General features: G+C 41.9%; 1 protein-coding gene across 1 annotated transcript in view; it reads left to right on the top strand.

Moving 5' to 3' along the window:
- Nucleotides 1-21,044, top strand: part of CACNA1D (calcium voltage-gated channel subunit alpha1 D) — a 339,914-nt gene that overhangs the window by 173,602 nt on the left and 145,268 nt on the right. Inside the window, exons 4-7 of the mRNA XM_061128345.1 lie at nt 1,305-1,444; nt 10,546-10,688; nt 15,311-15,463; nt 16,043-16,239. Coding sequence (XP_060984328.1) covers nt 1,305-1,444; nt 10,546-10,688; nt 15,311-15,463; nt 16,043-16,239 — 633 coding nt within the window. The remainder of the gene's footprint in view (nt 1-1,304; nt 1,445-10,545; nt 10,689-15,310; nt 15,464-16,042; nt 16,240-21,044) is intronic.

Below are 21,044 nucleotides of genomic sequence, written 5' to 3'. Positions count from 1 at the left end.
GTCATTTCCCTCTCCTGTGATGTCCTCTGTGTATGATGTCTGAAACCCTCACCTCCTGCACTGGACTAAACGTTTCAAAGACAGGACCACAGTGGAGACGTTTTTCTTATCTTGGCTCCTGGAGTGGGGCCCATCATGGAGAAGAGGTGCTCACTAAGTATTTCCTGAGCCAAATTTATTTGCCCTCTTGCACTAGGCATCTTAATAAGTGAATTCTATGACTTCTATTTTCCTGAGGCATTGGTAACTTTCCTCAGATCTCACAGAGAATTAATACTAGCAGAGGACTTTATAGTCCATGTGGAAGAGTTTTAATTAGGATTTTTCACTTAGTTGTTATTTAAGTAGCTTTTTGCCAGCACATACCTCTTGTAAAATTGACCTCATACATCTCAACAGTCCATATTTCTTTTGAAACCCAAGCCATACAAAGAAAACCTTAGTAAAAGAGGAAAGAGCCAACATTTTGAGACTTACTGATGGATGCATTTTCTACAATTCGTGGAATTGCATGAGTTGGAGTCAGAAAGATTCTGAGAGCCCCATAGCATGAGGGTGGCATCTCAGAGATCTGTGGCAGTCAGATGGAAGTGGCTGCTGAGTCTGTTAAGAGCATTCCAGGACTGAGGCCAGGCCTCCTGGGAATGTGCAGGGTTACCCATCAGCAGTGTCAGCTGGGAGAGGCGGCACACCAGTCAGATGGCCATGGGCTTGCCATCCTGAATCCCCTCCTCCCTCGCCCTTACTGTGCAGCTGAGGAAATGCAGGTCCAGAGGAGAGGAGGGACTTGCCGAGGTCGTCTTGCTGCTCAGTGACAAAGCCGATCCTGACCTAGAAGTCAAGATGGAAACCTGAGAGGAAGAGAGGGTCAAAGCAGACACATCTTCCTTTCTTCCCAAGGACATTCTACTCAGATCCCCGAGGAAATCTTTGTAACACCCTTGGGCTTTCCTGGGGACCTGATTGGGCAAGCTTAGGAGGAAAACACGCTGCGTTTTGCAAATGTGCAGAAATAACAAACACGCGGGTATGTCCTAGGCGGGGTCACCATGCAGACATCAAGGCAGGTGGCAAAGTGCAACCATGCAGTCCAGGATGAGAAGTGTTTTCCACTTGGTTGCTTATGAGACATTCAGTGTTAGAATTAAAATGCCTTCTTGCTCCAGGTGCAGTGTTAATTGTTCCATTTCTCATAATAAAACTTGGCTTGGAGTTAAGTGTTAATGTTTCTGAGACACTGATTCTAATTTCTTTTTCTTCTTCTCCCCCACCCCCAATTTTTTTTTTTCTTTCTCTCTTCACAGGAAAAAGTAGAATATGCCTTCCTGATTATTTTTACAGTCGAAACATTTTTGAAGATTATAGCATATGGATTATTGCTGCATCCTAATGCTTATGTTAGGAATGGATGGAATTTACTGGATTTTGTTATAGTCATAGTAGGGTAAGTCCCTTTTATTTGGGGAAATGTTTTGGAACATGGAAGGTGGGGAGTAACAGGAAACAGTATTTTAAGGGCACAGGCTTGATTCTTTATGCTGGTGATTGTAACCAGAACCTGTCAGGAGTTCTCTGAAGCCTGGTGATGCCAGAGACCAATTTGAAATTCTCTCATTGCGTTACTGCCTCTTTCAGGAACGTGTTAAGGAAGGAAGTTCAAGCTCAGCTAGTGATGTGAGAGGGTTCTTCTTACAAGGCCTTGGGCCTCTACAAATAGGCCAGCTCTGCTGGTGATTTGATTCCAACGTGTAGAGCTCTTATACTTAACACCCTGTTAAGTTAAAAAACCAAAATAAAGCAGTAATAAATCCTTCATAGCAGTGAGATACTCTGCTATTTAACATCCCTTGAGCAAAGCTATTAATTTTTTCTGCTGCCTTGGGGGAAAAGATTTGGCACACTACTATCCCATTTCAAATAACAAAACAAGGGCTTGAAAAATGTCAGATATCCGGCATGAAGTGAAATAAGCCAGAAAATGCAGAGAAGCAGACATTATCCCCGCATCCTGTCACAGGAAGACACCAACAGTTTCAGTTAAAGGAGAATGTTAAAAAACAGTGGCCTGTGTTAGTCTGGTCCTTCAACACCTGGAAATATTTCCAGCAAGAGAGAAATGAATCAGTGTCAGAGGAATGCTGGGTCTTTGGACCAAATACCCACACAGGAAAATAAGATCTATCTCTTTACTCAGTCTTAGTTGCCTAGCTGTAAAATGGGTGTTCCTAAAATGGTATCTATTTCCATACAGAGAAATTATTAAATGGTCTTTCTGTTTTCATCTCCATAACTTCATTCAAATGCTTTTTGCAGTTGAGCAAGGTGATTTTTTTTCTTTTGGATTATTCTATCATGAATCCTTTACTTTTTCATGGAAGACTAATAGTGCTGGATATTTGGAGAGTGGGATAAAATTTGAGCCTCTTCTTTTAAATCTAGGAAGATAGAGTGGGATCCAAACTGGTAGCCCAACAGTATGATTAGACTTATGGAGAAAAATGTTAACTTTTGTAAAAGCCACCCTAGTACATTGGAATCTAAGGCATTATGGCAAAGATAGCGCAACTAAAATGAACAGACAGTTGATATATGTATCACGCCTTCCTGTATTTGATGAATTCTAACAAAGAATGGCAAGCAGGAGCCTTACAGGCCTCTCGGTTCTGGAATAATCTTGCTGTAATTCTCCTGACTCTGGACTGTTCATCTTAGCTCTATTTCTTTTGTCCCACCCTGCAATCAACTTTCCATCTGGAGGCACTTTTCAGACGATCATAGAGCACAAAGACAGGGAATCAAGCAGAGTGTGGTGATCTCATTGAGTTGCAGAGACAGAGTCAAGAGTTTAGGAAGGTTGAGATGTCTAAAATTGGAGAGGCATGGTATGGGAGCAGGGAGGGACCTATTCAGAGAAAGAGGTCCATAAATATGCCTTGGGGTCCTCTTGAGTTTTGGCTGAAGCCTAAGCTACACTTACATGGGGTGATAGTCCATAAGGTCGGGTAAATAATACTACTAGGGAAAAAGGAAGAGCTGGGGGTTATAGCTGACTAGGGCTCATATAGGTCTGGGATTTGTTCAAGTTACAATCAACCAGAGTGGAAAGACCTTGTTGAACACCCTGGACTGTCAGTAGAAACCCCAGAAGGGCCATTAATAGTACAACTAAACTAACTCTAGAGTAGGTGTTGGCAAACTGTGATCAGTGGGCAAAATTCAACCTGCTACCAACTTTTGTAAATAAAGTTTTATTGTAACACAGTCACAAGCATTTGTTTACATAGTTGAGTTACGTGGTTTAGGTCCAGAAAGCCTAAAATATTTACTGTCTGGCCCCTTATAAGACAATTTTGACAACTCCTGTTCTACAGTAAAAACTACCTGAAACCCTTGTTAATAGTATGTGAAAAGAACCCTGAAAAGGAGCAGACTGACTTGCAAGTAACTTAAGTGCCTGCCAAAGCAAAATTCAACACTCTTTAAAGGAAGACAACAAAATCCAGATAAAGTGTTCAGCATCCAGTCAAATATTTCTAGACTTGTGAAGAAACGTGATCCATAACTAGTGGGAAATGCCATTAATAGAAGCAGACCTAGAAATGACAAGACAGGATGGAGTTAGTGGAGAATTACTTTACACAAGACTTTAAAAACTATTGTAAATATGTTTATATATTTGAATACATGACTCCAGGAAGAAAAGATAGGGCAATGTAAAACAGAACCAAATGGAACTTTGAGAGCTGGAAAATATATCTGAAAAGAAAAACTTCCTGGATTGACCTAACAGGAGAGTAGACCCAATAGAATGATCAAGGAATTTGAAGAGATAGCAAAAAATAATGATGGAAAATAAATGAACACCACCTTGGTGACCTATGGGATAGTATCACATAATCTAATATTCATATGCTTGGAGTCCCAGAAGATAGAAGGGAGACAAAAATATTTGAAGAAATAGTCCAAATTTTCTAAATGTGATGAAAAACATAGACTCACAAATCCAAGAAGGTCAACAAAGCCCAAAGTAAAGATGAAGAAAGCTGCTTCAGGTCATATCATGATCATAATCAAATTGCTCAAGACCAAAGATAAAGATAAATCTTAAAAGTAGAGAAAAAGTTATTGTAGACTTCTTGTCAACAACTATGCAATCCAGAAGACAATAGAAATTTTTAGAGTTCTAGGGAAAAAGGTCCACCTAGAATTCTTATTCAGTGAAGATACCTTAAAAAATTAAGAAAGAAAATTTTTTAGACAAACCACAGCTGAGAATTCACCACCAGGAGACCTGCACCTCAAGAAATATGAAGGAATTTCTTCACATGGAAGACAGTGACATTAGAAATACAAATCCATATGAAAAAAAGAAATGAAGAATGCCAGAAAGGGTAAATGCATATATAAATATGAAAACATTTTTTCTCATTTTAAAAGTTTCTTTATAGCAATTGATTATTTAAAGCAAAAATAACAGCAGTGGATTGTGGGGTTTATAGCATCTATGAAAGTAAAATAAAAAAAATAACATGAAGGACAGAAACAAGGAAATATCCATATAGCATGGAAAAGTGCTTTAACAGTGGGTGGAATTATGTGAAGGTAGACCGTGAGAAGTTAAAGAGTGTATGGTAAACCATAGAGCATAGGCCAGCAAGCTTCAGCTCATAGACAGAAAAGACATTTACTGCCTTTTCACCTCCTACACTGACAAAGTATTTGACTGTCTGCTTTAACAGATTGTTTTATTGGAAGACAGTCACACTCACTCATGTTTATGGCTATTTGGTGTTAGGATGGAAAAGTTGACTAGTTGTCACAGAGACCCTATGGCCTGCAAATCCTAAAATAGTTGCTCTCTGGCACTCCACAGAAAACTTGTGCTGACACTGGATCTAGAAGAGACATTCGAAAAATAAAGAGGTATAGTTAATAAGTCTGTATTAGAGATTAAATGGAATTCTTCAAAAGCTCATTTAATTTTTTTTCAATAAGCAGGAAAGAAAAGTTTGGTGGATAGAGCAAATAGGGAGCAGATAACAAGATGATAGATTTAAAGCCAGCTATACCCTTATTTAAAATCCAGAGGTTATCAGATTTTGTATATGTATAAAAACACTCAATTCTGTAGTGTCTATAAGAAACCTAATTTACAAAGACAAATAATTTGAAAGTGAAAGGAGAGAAGAGGCTTCCCAGGTGACTCAGTGGTTAAAAAAAATCTGCTTGCCAATGCGGGAAACATGAGTTTGATCCCCTGATGAAGGAAATGGCAACCCACTCCAGTATTCTTTCTGGGAAAATTCCGTGGACAGAGAAGGCTGGCAGGCTACAGTCCATGGGGTCACAAAGAGTCGGACATGACTGAGTGACTAAACACAACAATAAATGGACAGAAAATTATATATCATGCAAAACTAATCAAAATTAAAAACCAATCAAAAGCTTTATTAATAACCAACAAAGTAGACTTCAGGACAGGAAATGTTATCAAGGACGCAGACATTTCATGATGATAAAGGAGTCACTTCATGAAGAAGATGTAATAATCCTAAATGTGTGTGTGGTATGTGTGTGTAGATTGGCTATTAGGCTTATATGCTGTGATGATCTATGTGCCTAATAACAGATCTTCAAAATACATGAAGCACAAACTGATGGAAATGAAAGGGGGGAATAGACAATCTTCAATTGTAGTTGTACACTTTAATACTCCTCTCTTGGGAGTGTTGATAGACCATCTAGCCAGAAAATCTTTAAGGATATAGGGACTTCTGAACAGTACCATCAACCAACTCGAGGAAATTGATTTTTCAGAGCACTGTGCTCATCAAGAGCAGAATATACATTCTTTTCACGTGCATGTGGAACATTCAGCCAGAAAGACATATTCTGGGTCATGAAACAAATCTCAGTGAATTTAAGAAGATTAAAATAATATGAAAGTATGTTTTGAATGACTTTAGCAGTGTTTTAAAGAAGCATGTAAATTTCTACATATTAGTCATGATCAATTTGAAAATGAAATTATTAACATTATTATTATTTTAACATTATATTAACATTATTTTAATGTTAACAACATTATTATTTATTATATCATCAAACCCATGGACTATTGAGGGATAAATAGTGCACTGACAATGACCAAACCTGCTAAGAGAAATTAAAAAAGACCTAAATACATGTTATCAACTGGAAGACCCAGTGTTCCAATTCATGGACTGGAGGACTCAATATTGTTAGAATATCAGTTCTTCCCAAATTGTGATATAGATTGAATCTAATCTAAATCCCAGTAAGATTATTGTAGAGACTGACAAATTAATTCAAAATTTTATATGAAAATTAGAGAGGCTCTAGACTAGCCAAGGAAATCTATAAGAACAAACATGGAACCTGATCTTAAGACTTTGTATAAAGCCACAGTAGTCAAGACAGTGTGATACTAGAATAAGGGAGAGAAGATCAGTGGAACAAAAGAGAAAGTTTAGAAATAAGCCCATATGGATGTGATCAGTTGATTTTAGATAGAGGTGTCATGATGACTCAATAGATTAAGGAAACAGTTTTCAACAAATAGTGCTGGAACAACTGTCCATGTGAAAAAGATTACTTTCTCCAGTCTTACCTCATACCATGTACAAATAGTGCCTTAAAACGAATCATAAACCTATATTTAAAGTCTAAAACTGTATTTTTAGGACAAAATCTTTATGACTTTGGGCTTTGGGACTTCTTAGGACCCAAAAAAGCATTTGCCATAAAAGAAATAATAGAATTTTTGAACCTTATCAAAATTAAAACTTTTATTCAAAAGAGACACTGTGAAGAAAATAAAAGATATGGCAGAGATTGGGAAATAATATTCCCACTACATATACATGACCATGGACTTGTATTCAGAATTTATAAAGAATTCTTATAACTGGAAGGTAAGAATATGACCCAGTACATAAATGGGCATAAAATTTGAACAGATCTTCACAAAAGAAGATGTGTAAATGGTCAAGCAGCACCTGAAAAGATGTTCAGTGTTATTGACAATTGGAGAAATGCCAATTAAAACAGTGACATAGCATTACATACCCACTAGTATTAGTAAAAAGATTGACAAGACCAGATGTTAACCAAAATACAGAGCAACTGGAACTCTTATACACCGCTTATAGAAATGGAAAATGGTATTATCACTTTGGAAAAGTTTGCCAATTTCTTACAAAGGTAACTATGCAGCGATCATATGACCAGTACTGTTCTTGAGTACTTAACCAAAAGAAGTTGAAACACATGTTCACAAAGAGACTTCATAATAGAGAGAAACTGATAACAACCCAAGTATTCTTCAGCAGGTAAATGGATAAACTCATTGTGGTATGTTCATATAGTGGAGTATCACTCAACAAGAAAACATAGCAGCTTGGGTGATCTCAAAACTATGGTGAACAAAAGATAAAAGGAGAACATGCTGTATGACTGTATTTATGTAAGATTCTAGAAAAGGAAATAAAAAGAAAACAACCCTATGTGATAAAACTGATAAAGTCAGTGGATACCTGAGGCTGAGCTGAGGATGACTGCAAAGAGGCATGAGAGAACTGTTTGAGTATTTGTTACTTGGGCTCATGCCTTTGTCAAAACCTGTCTCACTGTACTCATTAAATGGCTGCATTTTATTTTATATAAAGTAAACCACAGTAAAGTTGGTTTAACAAGTTAAAAAAAAAATCATCTAAGAAACTCTAGTCGAACTGGCCTTGATCTTTTTTTCTCATTAAATATGAAAACCTTTAGAACTTCACATTATCCTTTATCTAAAATATGTACAAAAGTATAGTCAAAGAGCAGAAGAAAAGTTTAAAAAGAAAGAGGAAAATTTAATTGTTATGTCTTTACTTGAATCAAATTCCTACTCACTGAAGTTTCCAACTGCCGATTCTATCTTAATCCAATGGATTTCCCGTTCCAAGTCAACCATGACCTATTGCTTTTGTCAAGATTCCCAATAACAGAGACATTAAGAAAGTAATTGATATTTTCTAAAATGTTAACTGTTATAATGTGACCACAGGAAGGTTCAACGTGTTTACCAGAGCTGATGTAATTCTCTGTATAGAAAAGTTTGATCTGAGCCAACTTTTATTCCACTCCTCTAAATTTTCCAATGAACATGTATTTCAGGCGTTCAAGCTCATCACTTAAGCTTTGTGAACACGAGGGGCTCATTCTCTTCTAATTTGTGTTCAGTTTGGGTAGTTCCTTGCCTTTTCCTTCTGTCTGGAGATATACTTTTAATAACAATTGAGGATCAAATACTTTCTCCTTTTGTCCTCATCTCTTCAGGCACATGGTACTTAGTTTGGTTGGGTGGAAGGGGAGGACAATGAAGGTGTAATCTCACAGAATATTAGAATGGGAAGGACAGGGTTCTGTATCATTTAATCAGTTTTCTCAGTTTACACAGACATAAACTAAGTCCCCAAGAAGGAGAGAGACTTTCCTAATGCCTCCTAACTCTTAGGAATGGAAGCAAGGCCTGGCCCCTGAGGCCTCTGGCCGTCTGGAAACAGCAGTCAGCTTCCCTGTCTGATTCAGGCTCCTCAGTGAGGGGGGAGGCATTGTTCACCTGTTTTCAAGGGCATCACTGAAGAACAGGGGATAAAAGTGCCATGATGTGTACATTGCAAAACACTGATACTTGAAAGCAATCTTAAGTCACCACCTGCATAAATTATTTTCCTAACCCTTTGGGATGAAAATTCCTGCGGCTGCTGCATTTCAGAAGAGTTTGAGGTTTTCTTTCTTCCTTTGGCTTTGTTTTTGTGACACTGTGAACTTGTTTGGGAGGGCAGACTTTTAACTTGAGCCTTGACTGTGGAGGGGTTTGCAGTAATTACAAAACTGTGCTAATGAGAAAGAGAGACCTATCATAAATGTGATACATTTCCCAGTCATAACCAGAAAGAGCTGGCCTTCTGTAGCTTTGAAAAGGTAAAGACCTGACATACTCCTGCTCCACTTCCCCTGCCTCCCACCCCTCAGGTTCACTGCTAATTGTGGTACTGTTATTAAAACAAATGACCCGTCTTTAAACACCCCAGAATGCCATGGCTCTGCCCCATCAGGGCTGTAATCAGACCACCCTGTATTTTATGGACTTAGTGTCTTGGCTATCCTGAGGCATGCCAGTGGGGGCAGAGTTTCTACTTTAGCTGCTAATTAAACTTTGGAAACCTTTTCTTTGTTGCTGGGCCAATCATTTCCACAATCTGATTGGCCTGAGTTGATTCTGTTTGAAAGGGGCAAATTTCTATTTATTCTGAAAAACAAGCAACAATTCCAAAGAACAAATGTTTATTTGAAAAAAAAAATGTTTATTTGAAAGAGCAAAAGTAACTGTCAAGTGAGTGGATTGCCTGAAAATAGCTTTATTCGAAAAACCTTCTGAGAATAGGAAAAAATTTGTCGTGGCTGCCAGATACAATATTATTCACATTTCAAAAGAGAAAATGACGATATTAGTACCTTGTCTTAGGTTTCTGCATTTGGCTTTTGCTCAGCTCCTTGGCATCTGTGATTTACAGCATGCCCTGAACATCCCTGTGAGGATGGAGGTGGGGCTGTGTGTGTCTCAGTGACTGTATTGGAAGTGGTATAACATATTGAATAAGATTTGGGAGTTTGGAGTTATTCACTCATTGATTTATTCATCATATATTTCTTGAGTGCTTCCTGTGGTCAGGAACTGTTTTAGGCACTGGGCTGAAACAGACTAAATGAACAGAGAGACGACAGTTCCCTGCCATTGTGGTAAATAACCTGCCTCCCGGTGGAAGAAACATAAGAGACTTGGGTTGGATCCCTGGGTCGGGAAGATCCCCTGGAGAAGGAAATGGCAACCCACTCCAGTATTCTTCCCTGGAGAATCCCATGGGCAGAGAAGCCTGGTGGGCTGCAGTCCATGGGGTCGTAGAGTTGGACGTGACTGAAGTGACTTCCATTTAACACATGGAGCCTACATTCAGTGAGGCCAACATACATGGATTCATATGTTAGTTTTGCCATTAGTTGTGTGGTCTTGGGCAAGTTACTTGTTCTCACCAAGTTTGCTTCCTCACGTGTAATACAGTGTCCATGATCTCCAGTGCATAACATTTTTGAGGATTAACAAGATAATTGACGTAAAGTGCTTAGCACATGGTGAGCGCTCATGAATGGGAGCTACTATGATTATTGTCGTCATTACTGCTGTTTGGGCAATTCCATTGTCATCATTGGAAGAGGGGATTTACCAGGGATCCAGGGGGCTATCTTGCTTGGATGCTCCATTGGCAGGAAAACAGGTGAGATCAGTCGCATCTCTGGTCCTTCTAGATGTAGGAGCCTAGCCAGGGGTCACAACCCAGTTCTCGCCTCTGTCTTGCTTTCACTTAAGCATCAGCCTTACAGAATTAGCTTTTGTTAAAAAAAATAGCTACTCTCACCATCCTGTTTTGCTTCCCTGCGTGACAGACTCTAACATTTCTTCCTCTCTTCTTCTTTCAGATTGTTTAGTGTAATTTTGGAACAATTAACCAAAGAAACAGAAGGCGGTAACCACTCCAGTGGCAAATCAGGAGGCTTTGACGTCAAAGCCCTCCGCGCCTTTCGAGTGTTACGACCACTTCGACTAGTATCAGGAGTGCCCAGTAAGCACGTTTCGTTTCCTAAAGCCAGGATTTTGTGGATCGGTTTTCTTCTGGGTGGGTCTCGGGATTATGAAGCAGGGCGTGATGAGGTGAGTTGCTGTTCTACAGCCAGGGTCTCTGCAGGCAACACCGTGGAGGCCTTCACTGTGTACAAAGTACTCTTGCTTATGTTGTCACTTTGGGTCCCCGTGACAGCCCCAGTGGGAGTGGAGTAGGGGCAGTTGTGATCATTGTCTTCCTGATTTTGTAGAAGAGAGCGTATTCTCTTGGGCAGAGACCAAGTGAGTGGTGGTAGGAGACCATGAGTTCAGACCTCCTGACTGCAGTCTAGTCTTCAGCCTCTGACACCATCACTCCTCATTACACCATCATTCCTCCCACTTTCAGGCCTGCCGCTCTGAACATGGCGGCTTATATAGACAGGGGTGTTAGAGGGCTCAACTGACTGCCTTTTCTCAAAGTGAGCTGCAAGGGCCTGGAATCCTGAAACTTCTACTTAACTATCCCACAGGGGGGCTGTGCCCATCCCACTGCAGGGAGGAGGTGAATGCTTCTGGGTCCTCCCTGGGTGCAGGGCACAGTAGCACCTGCCAGAAGGTGGTTGTCAGGTCTGAATGCAGTAACTCAGAGAGAGCCTTCAGCACAAGATCTGGAGCCGGAGGCGGGGTAGCTCAGGGTGAGAGACGCTGTGTCACCCGCTAGTCCCCAATACCTGTCTGTGCCAGGCCCTCATTTGCTTCTTGCTCCAGATCTCCAGGCCAGATCCAGTGCCACCTGAGTATGGAAAAGATGCCCCATCCATGCCCCAGCCAGGAATTTGCGTAAGGAGAAAGGCGTGTGCTTCCCTGGGCTCTGCCCACGAGAGGACATCCCTCTTGGGGACTTCTGAGGGCAGACACTTCAGTGCCTCTCCAAGGACTGTGGTTGTGAGGTGATTGCCTGCTTCCAGCTGCAGGATGGCTATGGGATTGCAGGGTGTGCCTTTTTTTCACAGCTCATAAAACCTTCAAAAGAGCACAGATCATGTTTTTGCTTCTTCAGAAGTTCTCCATAAATTTGTATTAAACCTGTTGGCACTCAGAATGCACCAAAAATTCTCTGGAAAAAAAAATTTCCAAATTTAACATTTTAAAATGTAGGAAGTGGTGTTTTGTGTGTACTTGTTTTTCCAGATGGTTCATTTATTTTTCATTGAAAAAGATCAGCACAAGTCAAAGCCACAGTACCGTCTGGAAGCAATTGAGAAAAATAGACATACCTTGAAAATGACTGGCCCTGTTACGTGTGCCATGATTAAATGAGAAGTTCAGTGAGCAAACATGAGGTTTCAGATTCAGTTGTTACAGCTTAATCTAATTTCAAAGTAACCACGGCAACTTTTTTCCCCCAAAGAGCAAATGACAGGCCAGCCTGCCTGCGGTATTTGTGTTGTGAGCAGACGCGCGGGTGCTGTGGCTTTGTGGATCTGAGTCATGCGTGAGGACTTCTCGGCCTGTTTTCATTAACTGCCCTGTGGGGAGCATCCAAGCCTCTCAGAAGACCCCGCTGGGCTTTGAGGAGGTGGACTGGGGTCTCTGGGTCGTGCTCTTTCCCATGCTGGTTGGCAGCTGTGGACTAGTGATTTCTTAAGTACCTGCAATTGTTAAAAATGCCTGGGAAGGTGTGACTGTTTACACGTACCTCGGAGATGTCTAATCCCTTCTGAAGACAACTCAGAGTGTCCTGCAAGACTGATTTTGTGTGTGTATGTGCACATAAGTTCCTTCATTGGAAGGTAAATATGTGTTTCAAATAGAGTCCTTCAGATGTGTGTGGAGCTCTTCACCACCCACTCTCAGGTAATAGGTACCTATGAGAATCCTCGAGCATTATATAGGAAAGAACCCTCAAGATCATCTGGTCCAAGAGCACTGTCTTCTAGGTGAGGAAGCTCACAGAAACCCTGGGCAGGTTCTCACGGCCAGTGGGTGGCCAGACAGGACCAGACCCCTGGCCTCCTAGTCCCTGGCTTGGTGTTCTTTCTGCTCCATTTCACGGCTTCCTTGTTTAGAGCTCTGTGAAATCTGCTGGACACATTGGTCATTTACAAAAGAGCCTAATACCATGAAAGTGTACATATGCACTTGAGTATATAATGTCATTATTTCATAAATGTGGCCCATCTGAAATATTACAGTTAAAATAAACATATTTATGAAACATAGGGTTCACTGCCATTCAGTTGAGAAGAGCTAACTGCTGGATGATGATTTTGGATGGCCCTTGCATATCTTAAAATAAAAACCAAATGAAAAAACAAACAAATCCTGTCTTGTCCAAGTAGATTAGAGCATATGTTTCTTTTTCTCTTCATCTATTCCTTATGGAAGATGAAAACATTACAAGTCATCCTATTGATCATTGTTTTCTTCAGAAGACATCATTTGAACATTTAAATATCTGAAGGCAGTATGTAGGATTTTGTCTTAATGAAAGTCTGGAAAGAGGTTCTTTGTGAGTCTAAAAACCTCTTATCACTCTTCTCTCCCCATCCTGTCCCCCACCTCTTCCCGTGCACTTCTTATCAAGGTGAACTTTTACTGTTACTGCTGATAAGTATTTTTCTGTTTGCTTGGTGTGTTCTGATTTCTAATGTATTTCATTCTAGCATCTCAGCCTCTTCTTTCTTTCTTTGTGTATGTATCGGGAAGGTACTGTGAGAAGATACTAGAAAAGGGCACTTTGGAGGAGAGAGAGGTAGCAGGGAGAGGAAGGGAAAGAAGAAAAGGGGGAGAAAGTTGGACTGGGGGCTCTGGGTCATGCTCTTTCCCATGCTGGTTGGCAGCTGTGGACTAGTGATTTCTTAAGTACCTGCAATTGTTAAAAATGCCTGGGAAGGTGTGACTGTTTACAGTGGAGAAGCTGAGTTGGGTCTCAGTGCTGGCCACATGTCTCACTGTGCAGGGCATGTGCATATTGTCAGGGGGCCTGAATCTAGTTGGCTCTGGTTTCCTGCTGACCACTCTCCCTTCAGCTCCTGCTTCCTTCCACCTGGTCCTGAGTATTGCCCCACTGTCCCTCTTGGCCTGGTCTTTTCTCTTCCTGTACCATGGCTGTCAGTGTTGCTCCAAGTGTGAGTAGCTCCAAGGTTTGCACATCTCTCCCTCATCTCTAAGGTCTGAGGTTCAGCCACAGGGCTCAGCCTCCTTCATGTGAAGTGATCAGACTCACCAGGTGTTCAGTTCTCACCCTCCCCTTCCTCTAACCCTCTTTTACGTCCCCCACTCCAGGGGAGCCTCCTTTTGCTCAGGCCCTGGGGTTAGCCTCATGACCCTGCCAACCTGGGCACCTTCCTCTAAGTCAGATGCACTTTCTGAGTTCTGATCGCTTCTGGATTCTCACCCTGTCCTCCCTGGAGAGCCCAGCACCCTCCAGCTACTTCTTTGTCTTCTTTGCCTTTTGCAGCCCCACTTGTCTTTATAAGGGGCTTCCCTGGTGGCTCAAATGGTAAAGAATCTGCCTGCAACGCAGGAGACCCAAGTTCCATCCCTGGGTTGGGAAGATTCCCCTGGAGAAGAAAATGCAACCAACTGCAGTACTCTTGCCTGGAGAATTCCATGGACAGAGGAGCCTGGCAGGCTATAGTTCACGGGATAGCAAAGAGTTGGACACGACTGAGCAGCTTTCACTTTTTATCTTTCTAAAAAGGCTGCCTTTTGAGTTTTCTTGGCTCTTTCCCATGTATACATGTTATGAAACTTTTGTTTGATTTAGAATAAATAAAGAGGCTGTCTTTTGACAGCCTCTAAAGTTTGGCCTCTAAAGCCTCTAAAGTCCCCTGAAGTGGACTAAAGTCTGGCCCTGTAATCCGAATCCAGGACCCAGAGCTACCTAGTAGATTGCAGCTGCAGTCTGCTTGCCTTTCCTGCTATCCTTTTCCACTGCATGACCGCCAACCAAGACTCTCCATCCCCGACCACGGGACACTCGCTGTCTTCTGTGCCTTGGGTGCTTTCTTCCCCTGCTTGGAGCAGCCTCTCTCCCATGCCCGCGACCCACCTGCCTATGGAAATCCATCCTGCTCGGCCTTCAGGCGCTCCAGAGAGGGAGGCTCCTGCCCAGCTCTCTTTCTCCCCCTTGCACTCAGAAGTGATGTCTTTCATCCCTCCTTTAGTTTTCACTGTGTAATGTTACTCATCTGGCATCTGTGTGCTTCCTTAGAGTAACTCATGTGCAATGCTTACGTCTCTCACTAGAACCTAACCTCTGGGAGGAACCACACTGTGTACCACATCTTTATAGTCCCCAAAACACTCCACCTTATGTTTGCCACGTGGCAGATGTTCAAGGAATTTTGTTGAGTGGATGAACAAATGCAGAAATGAGTGACTTTCATATCCAGCCGTTCCCTCTCTAGGCCTCAGTTTTCCCATCTTTCTAGTTAAGGGAGTTAGATTAGTGATCTTTGAGAGGATCCTTTTTAACTTCTCTCACACCCAAGTTTCATGTTAATTCAAAGTTCTGAAATACCTCCTTGAATTTTATTACCATGTACCCCATACAGAACAGGCATCATTAGGAAGTATATAAATACATCCCTGAAATATCTTGCTGGCTCACAAACTTGTTTTTGTCTTTCCTAGGTTTACAAGTTGTCCTGAACTCCATTATAAAAGCCATGGTTCCCCTCCTTCACATAGCCCTTTTGGTATTATTTGTAATCATAATCTATGCTATTATAGGATTGGAGCTTTTTATTGGAAAAATGCACAAAACATGTTTTTTTGCTGACTCAGGTGAGTAATGAAAATGGTTGCTCACCAAACTATTTAAAAATTTAACCTTCCCCAAAACAACTTTTCTGGTTTGGGGAAAATCTAAAACAAAATGAGAGAGAGGGAGGGGGAAGAAAATGGAAAGCCAAATACATTGGTAAATCTAAGCTAGTTTTTAATGTGAATTATAATTAGAATTAATGAGAATTTAGTCTCTTTTTTATCTTGATTTCCTGTGTAATGTGTTCTGGCAAACAAGATGGGGGGCCCCCCCTGAAACTGGGCTATGAGGTGGATTAATAGTGTTTCTCTTGGATTTCCCTAGTAGTCCAGTGGCTAGGACTCTGCACTCCCAATGCAGGGGTCCCAGATTCGATCCTTGGTCAGGGATCTAGATCCCATGTGCCGCTCTAAGACCTGGCACAGCCAAATAAGTAAAGTGTAATGTTTTTTAAAAATACTGTTGATCTGTATAGGCTGAGGAAAGGTGCTGTGAGAGTGAGGACAGAGGAGAGAGGGGTAAATTCTCTGCTTCTGTGGCATGGGTTCCTGAGGGTCGTTCCTGCCCGGAGTGGTGAAGCCTGCCTCCTCTGTTTGCAGATATGGTGGCTGAAGAGGACCCAGCGCCGTGTGCGTTCTCAGGGAATGGACGCCAGTGCACCGCCAATGGCACGGAGTGTAGGAGTGGCTGGGTTGGCCCCAATGGCGGCATCACCAACTTTGACAACTTTGCCTTTGCCATGCTCACTGTGTTTCAGTGCATCACCATGGAGGGCTGGACAGACGTGCTCTACTGGGTAAGCAGCTTGCGGAGGGAGTTGACGGAGTGTGCTTTCCCTGGATAAAAGTGTTTCATTAGCTGGAACCATTGGGGAGCTGGCTGGAACAGACCCCCCCTGGAAGTGAATTCTTTGGGAAGGGAGGCAGACCCTCTTTTCCCTCAGCAAGACCCATTACGTCTCCCTGTCAGGGCCTTGCTTTCAGCTGTAGAAAGCTGCTACAGGATGTGGACACCTTCGCATCCCCAGTGTCTCCTGGGGACTTACCCCTGAGCAAGCCCAGTAGTCCCCCTTGCTGGAGGAACTCCAGAAGACCGGGGCTTCCTGATTAAACACTTGAAGAGCCCAGGGTCATTCCCCAGAGTAAGAGGCCCCCGGGTTTCCGTAGACTAAAACTAATCTTTTATACCTAGAGGCAGGTTGCTCTACCAGGTCCTAAATAGAAGGTAATCCATCAATTAATTGGATTCTTTTCAGGCTTTCCATAGCTTAGTACAGCCTTAAAGCCCAAATGGGTTTTTCCCTTATTACAGTGTTTCCCTTTTGCATCTTCAGTATTACTACAAACCAGCCCTTAGCAATCTCTTCCTTTTTCTTTGGTAGTAGAGAACTTTGGCAGAGAGGGTAAAGATGGCACATCAGCCTTCCAGGGCTGGTGGACCTGTTCGTGAAAACAGATGGACACTCTTTGTATGGCTCAGGGCTAGCTTCTCTCACTCCTGACAGAGCCAGTAGGGTTTGCTACAGATGAAGAGCAGTTGTCTTTTAACAGTCATTTCTCAGAGTTGAGTTTATTTGTTTACTTCTGTGTTTGATAGAAGTTGAAAGAACTCACAGAAGTTTAGAAATTATTTTTCCATGGCACAGAGTTGTTGGGAAAAAACAGCTGCCTTGTAGATTTTGAGCATAAACCCAGGTCCAAATGGAATTAACCAGGATTCCAATAATGATTTGTTAAAAGGTAATGAGTAATAGCATACTTTTTAAATGGTCGGTCTCCAGTTAAACAGTCTGCATGTTGAGAAGTATTTTCTGATAGGATCTAAATTTTAGACACTTTATAAGATTTCCCATTACTCTGTTAACTTCAGAGAACAGAACACATAATGGTTGTAAATAGGTTTTTGCTTCCCTTCCCCAGTGAATTCCATGCTTGCAGAGTTGTAGAAATGTCTGTATGTTCAATGTTAGGCAAAGAAAATACGTTTTATTTTCATCCCCAAAGTGTTAGTCCAGTTTGGTAATAAGGTTTTTAAAACATCGCCAGCATGTCATATCTTATTTCTTCCCCTTCCCCTCCTTTTTCTAATTGTCATAGGAGAAAGTGAGTGTGAGTGTGTGTGTATGTGTGCAATCTGTTATTTATATCCATAACACAATGCCTTTTGTCAAATTTTTTGTGAAGAGAAAGAGGAAGATTATATAGGATGAGCCAAGCCCATGGCCATGCATGAGGACCCTCTGATTAGGTAAAGAGCTCATTTTCAGTATTATGTTTTAAGTTGCCACTCCTGGTTAGATTAGTGGAGGGCACAATCCCCAGTCTTCCTTTGAATTTTCTGATAGATAGAAAAAGCATCATTCAAATAGCCCAAATTCTGGTCCTTCCCCCTAAAACAGTACAGAAGATGTTTTGATTTAAAACAAACAAATGAAAAAATCAGTGACTCCTCAGCTCTATTCTCCCTATTTTCATGGTGTATTGACATTGCTGATCCGACATGCCCTGACAAATGGACAGTTGCAGACTTTATGTTTCTTCACATTGATTTGCTCATTATGATCTTCCTATCGCCAAGTTAGTGAAAACTCTGGGAGTGTGTGATTAAAGGAGAGAAGATTCCACGTACCTAGAAACAAAAGTTTCTACTTGCTTTCCTGAGAACCTCTAAGTATCACCTAGGATGATATAATTATTACTTCTATTTTTCATATGACAGTCACAGGGCTAATAATTTGACAACATAATAATTACATTCTCTATGAATTACATGGCATCTTTATTCCGATGGAGGAACTCCAGTAACTTATCAACCTTATGCCAGTCTATATCCCTTTATAGAAGGTCTGGGAAACAGTGGAATATAGACCCCTGGACATCCTCAAAGTCCTGCTGCAAGTGGTTGTGGTATTTGATTTACAATAAGGGTCTACAGACCTTTTTTTTTTTTTTTTCGTAAGGGGCCAGACAGTAAATATATGTGGCCGGGAAGACCATAATGTCTATGTCACAGCTGCTCAGCTCTGCCCATGTCACTTGGAAGCAGTTGCAGACAACATATACACCTGTGGCTTCATTCCAGTATTTATTTATAGACACTGACATATGAATTTTGTATAACATTCCTGTGTCATGAGATAGTCCAGATTTTTTTTTCCCACCATTTAAAAATGTAAAAGCCATTTTTAGCTCAAGGGCCATCCAAAAGCAGGTGGTAGGCTGGTTTGGCCCACAGGTCATAATGTCGTGACCCCTGGTCTAGACTAGAACCCCCGTCTCTTTCCTTGGCATTTTTCCATTCTCAGAGGTTTGTGAGCCCTTCTGGAACACTAGGGGGCAGCTTAGGGATGTCTCCCAGAGTGCTCATTGAGATCTTATTCTCAAACATAGCAGGTTGCTTCTAATTACTTACTGATTACATTTATTACCTCTGCATAGACATAGGCAGGAGCCAGGCCCCACCCTTCTTCCTATTTTATGGGCCGCAGTCAGTGGGATCCACAGCCGTGCACAGAACAGCGCCTCCCTGCCCAGCACAGCACCCGGCCCAAAGCTGGTGCTCAGCAGACACCAGCTACCACTACTCTTCAAGTTCACAATCCCATTGCCTCAGGGTAGATGGGCCTTTTTAAAATGCCTAATTTTTTTCCACAGCCAGAGTGTAAAGGGAACATCTTGAGAGAGAACTGAGATTTGATTTTAAATATTGGTTGCAAGCAAATTTTTCAGTCCTTTAGGTGTTGGTATATGGTGGACAAAGTGTTTGCCAGGGATGAGTTTGAGTCTGGTTGAGTATGTTCAGTGTTCCCAAGTTCATGGATACCTCAGTCCCCAGGAGTGCCTGGCAAGTGGTGGCAGGGTCTTGGGAAGGTGGGCCCAGTATGCAGAAAGACATGTGTAGAACAGGACCCCTTGGATATGTGGGGAATGGGATTATTAACTTCTGATAGAAAACCATTTTTTAAGTGCTCTTTTTTTGAAGTGAATTCCATAAGCATAGTTAAGCTGCCATCTGATCCACACGTTTGTTGTCCAGAGGCATAAAGGTGTAGTGCAAGGAAAAAGCCTTAAGGCTGGAGAAGGCTAGGTGCCTGACCTTGGGTAGGTCACCCAAATACTCTGGGCTTTAACTTTGTGTCGTCCACAAGATGTGGAGTAACACTACATGATCCTATTATTTTTTTCTTCAACTCCAAGGAAATGGTTTTAAATGTAGGAAATGAATTAAAATATTAGAATTGATTTCAGGAAAGACTTATCCATATCAATTATTTGTGGCCTTTTGCCTTAGTGCCAACCTCTTCTCTTGGTGAGCAGCACACCTATGGCAGTGCTGGCTGTCAGACTCAAACAGGAGGCTCCCTTGGCCAAGGTGATAGTCTTCTTCATTCAGGGTACCTGGGAACTCCCTCTTTAGTTAGCCAGCAGCTTGCCTTTCTGCTCCTTTCTCCGATTCTAGGCTCAGGGGAGCCACAATCAATATATCAAGTTTCTAGTAGTCTTTGCAATAGAAAAAACAAAAAGCCTTAGATTAATCAGAGACATGAATGTGCATCTCAGTCTTTGAAGTGAGGGGAAACTGAAACTAGGTTATTATTTCCTGAGTACCAGGGACATGCCATGATGACTTTGACATAAATATTTAAAAAATCTAAATTGAAACGATTGAGCTCACGCCGCTTTCTCCCTTGCTGACAAAGGACACACAGACAAAATCCCAAGCAGTCTCTATTTTTGTGTGGGTATTTCAGGGACCGGCTTGCCAGTTCTGACTTGTCCCATGCGACTGGTAAAGTCTAAGAAATACTAGCCTCTGAAAAGAGACCAGCATTGAGAAGGTTTCTTCAGGAGAAAGACTGGCCCTTAGAGCTTAATTTTTATTTCTCTTTCCCACGCTCTGGAGATTTAGGGTCTCCTGTGGCCTTTGGTTTTCCCTTGGCCCCCATGGGTTATTCTAGGTGATATTTCTGATTTGAGCAAAAACACTTATTTCTAAGAAATCAGAAGTTTCTTTAATAATAATAATGAAAAAAATGTTCCCTCCCAAGTTGGAGCAGACAGCTGTTCCCGGAACCATCCTCTGGAACACGGGGCTGAGGCCTGAAAGAGGATGGGCGGGGCAGATGCTCGGCTGACGGCTAACACACTTTGCTGAGGTGTGAGAGGGCGGGGTCCCCTAGTGGGGACCCTGGACACGCACCCCCTTCCTCTCTGTGAGCGAGCGCACTCTCCCTGGTCATGGGCGCCCCTCTTGCCCCAGCAGAGGGGAAGCAGGCCCAGAGAGGGGTCTGTGGAAGGCCCTGACCCCAGGCTGGGCTCCGGTTACTCCGCCAGGCAGCCTGTTTCTTCTCCTGCACATCTAGGTTATTTAAATAAGTTTAGTGGTGTAGTTGCTTTGGAAGAATTACCCTCGGCCTTCCTGCTGAAATTAGTTTATCCAACTTAATGAGATCAACAATTGCAGCCACGGCCCTGCCTCATTCATTACTCTAATTGCCGATATAAGATGTGCAGACTGATAGCAGTTCCAGTAAGCACATCAATTTTCATGTGGCCAAACAGGTGTTTCATAAGGGCTTTAATGCCCTCTCCCTAGACTTCA

The sequence above is a fragment of the Dama dama genome, chromosome 24 (genome assembly GCF_033118175.1).
Source record: "Dama dama isolate Ldn47 chromosome 24, ASM3311817v1, whole genome shotgun sequence".
Lineage (NCBI taxonomy): Eukaryota > Metazoa > Chordata > Mammalia > Artiodactyla > Cervidae > Dama > Dama dama.
Note: the sequence above shows the minus strand (reverse complement) of the source record. Positions and strands in the feature narration are given on the sequence as shown.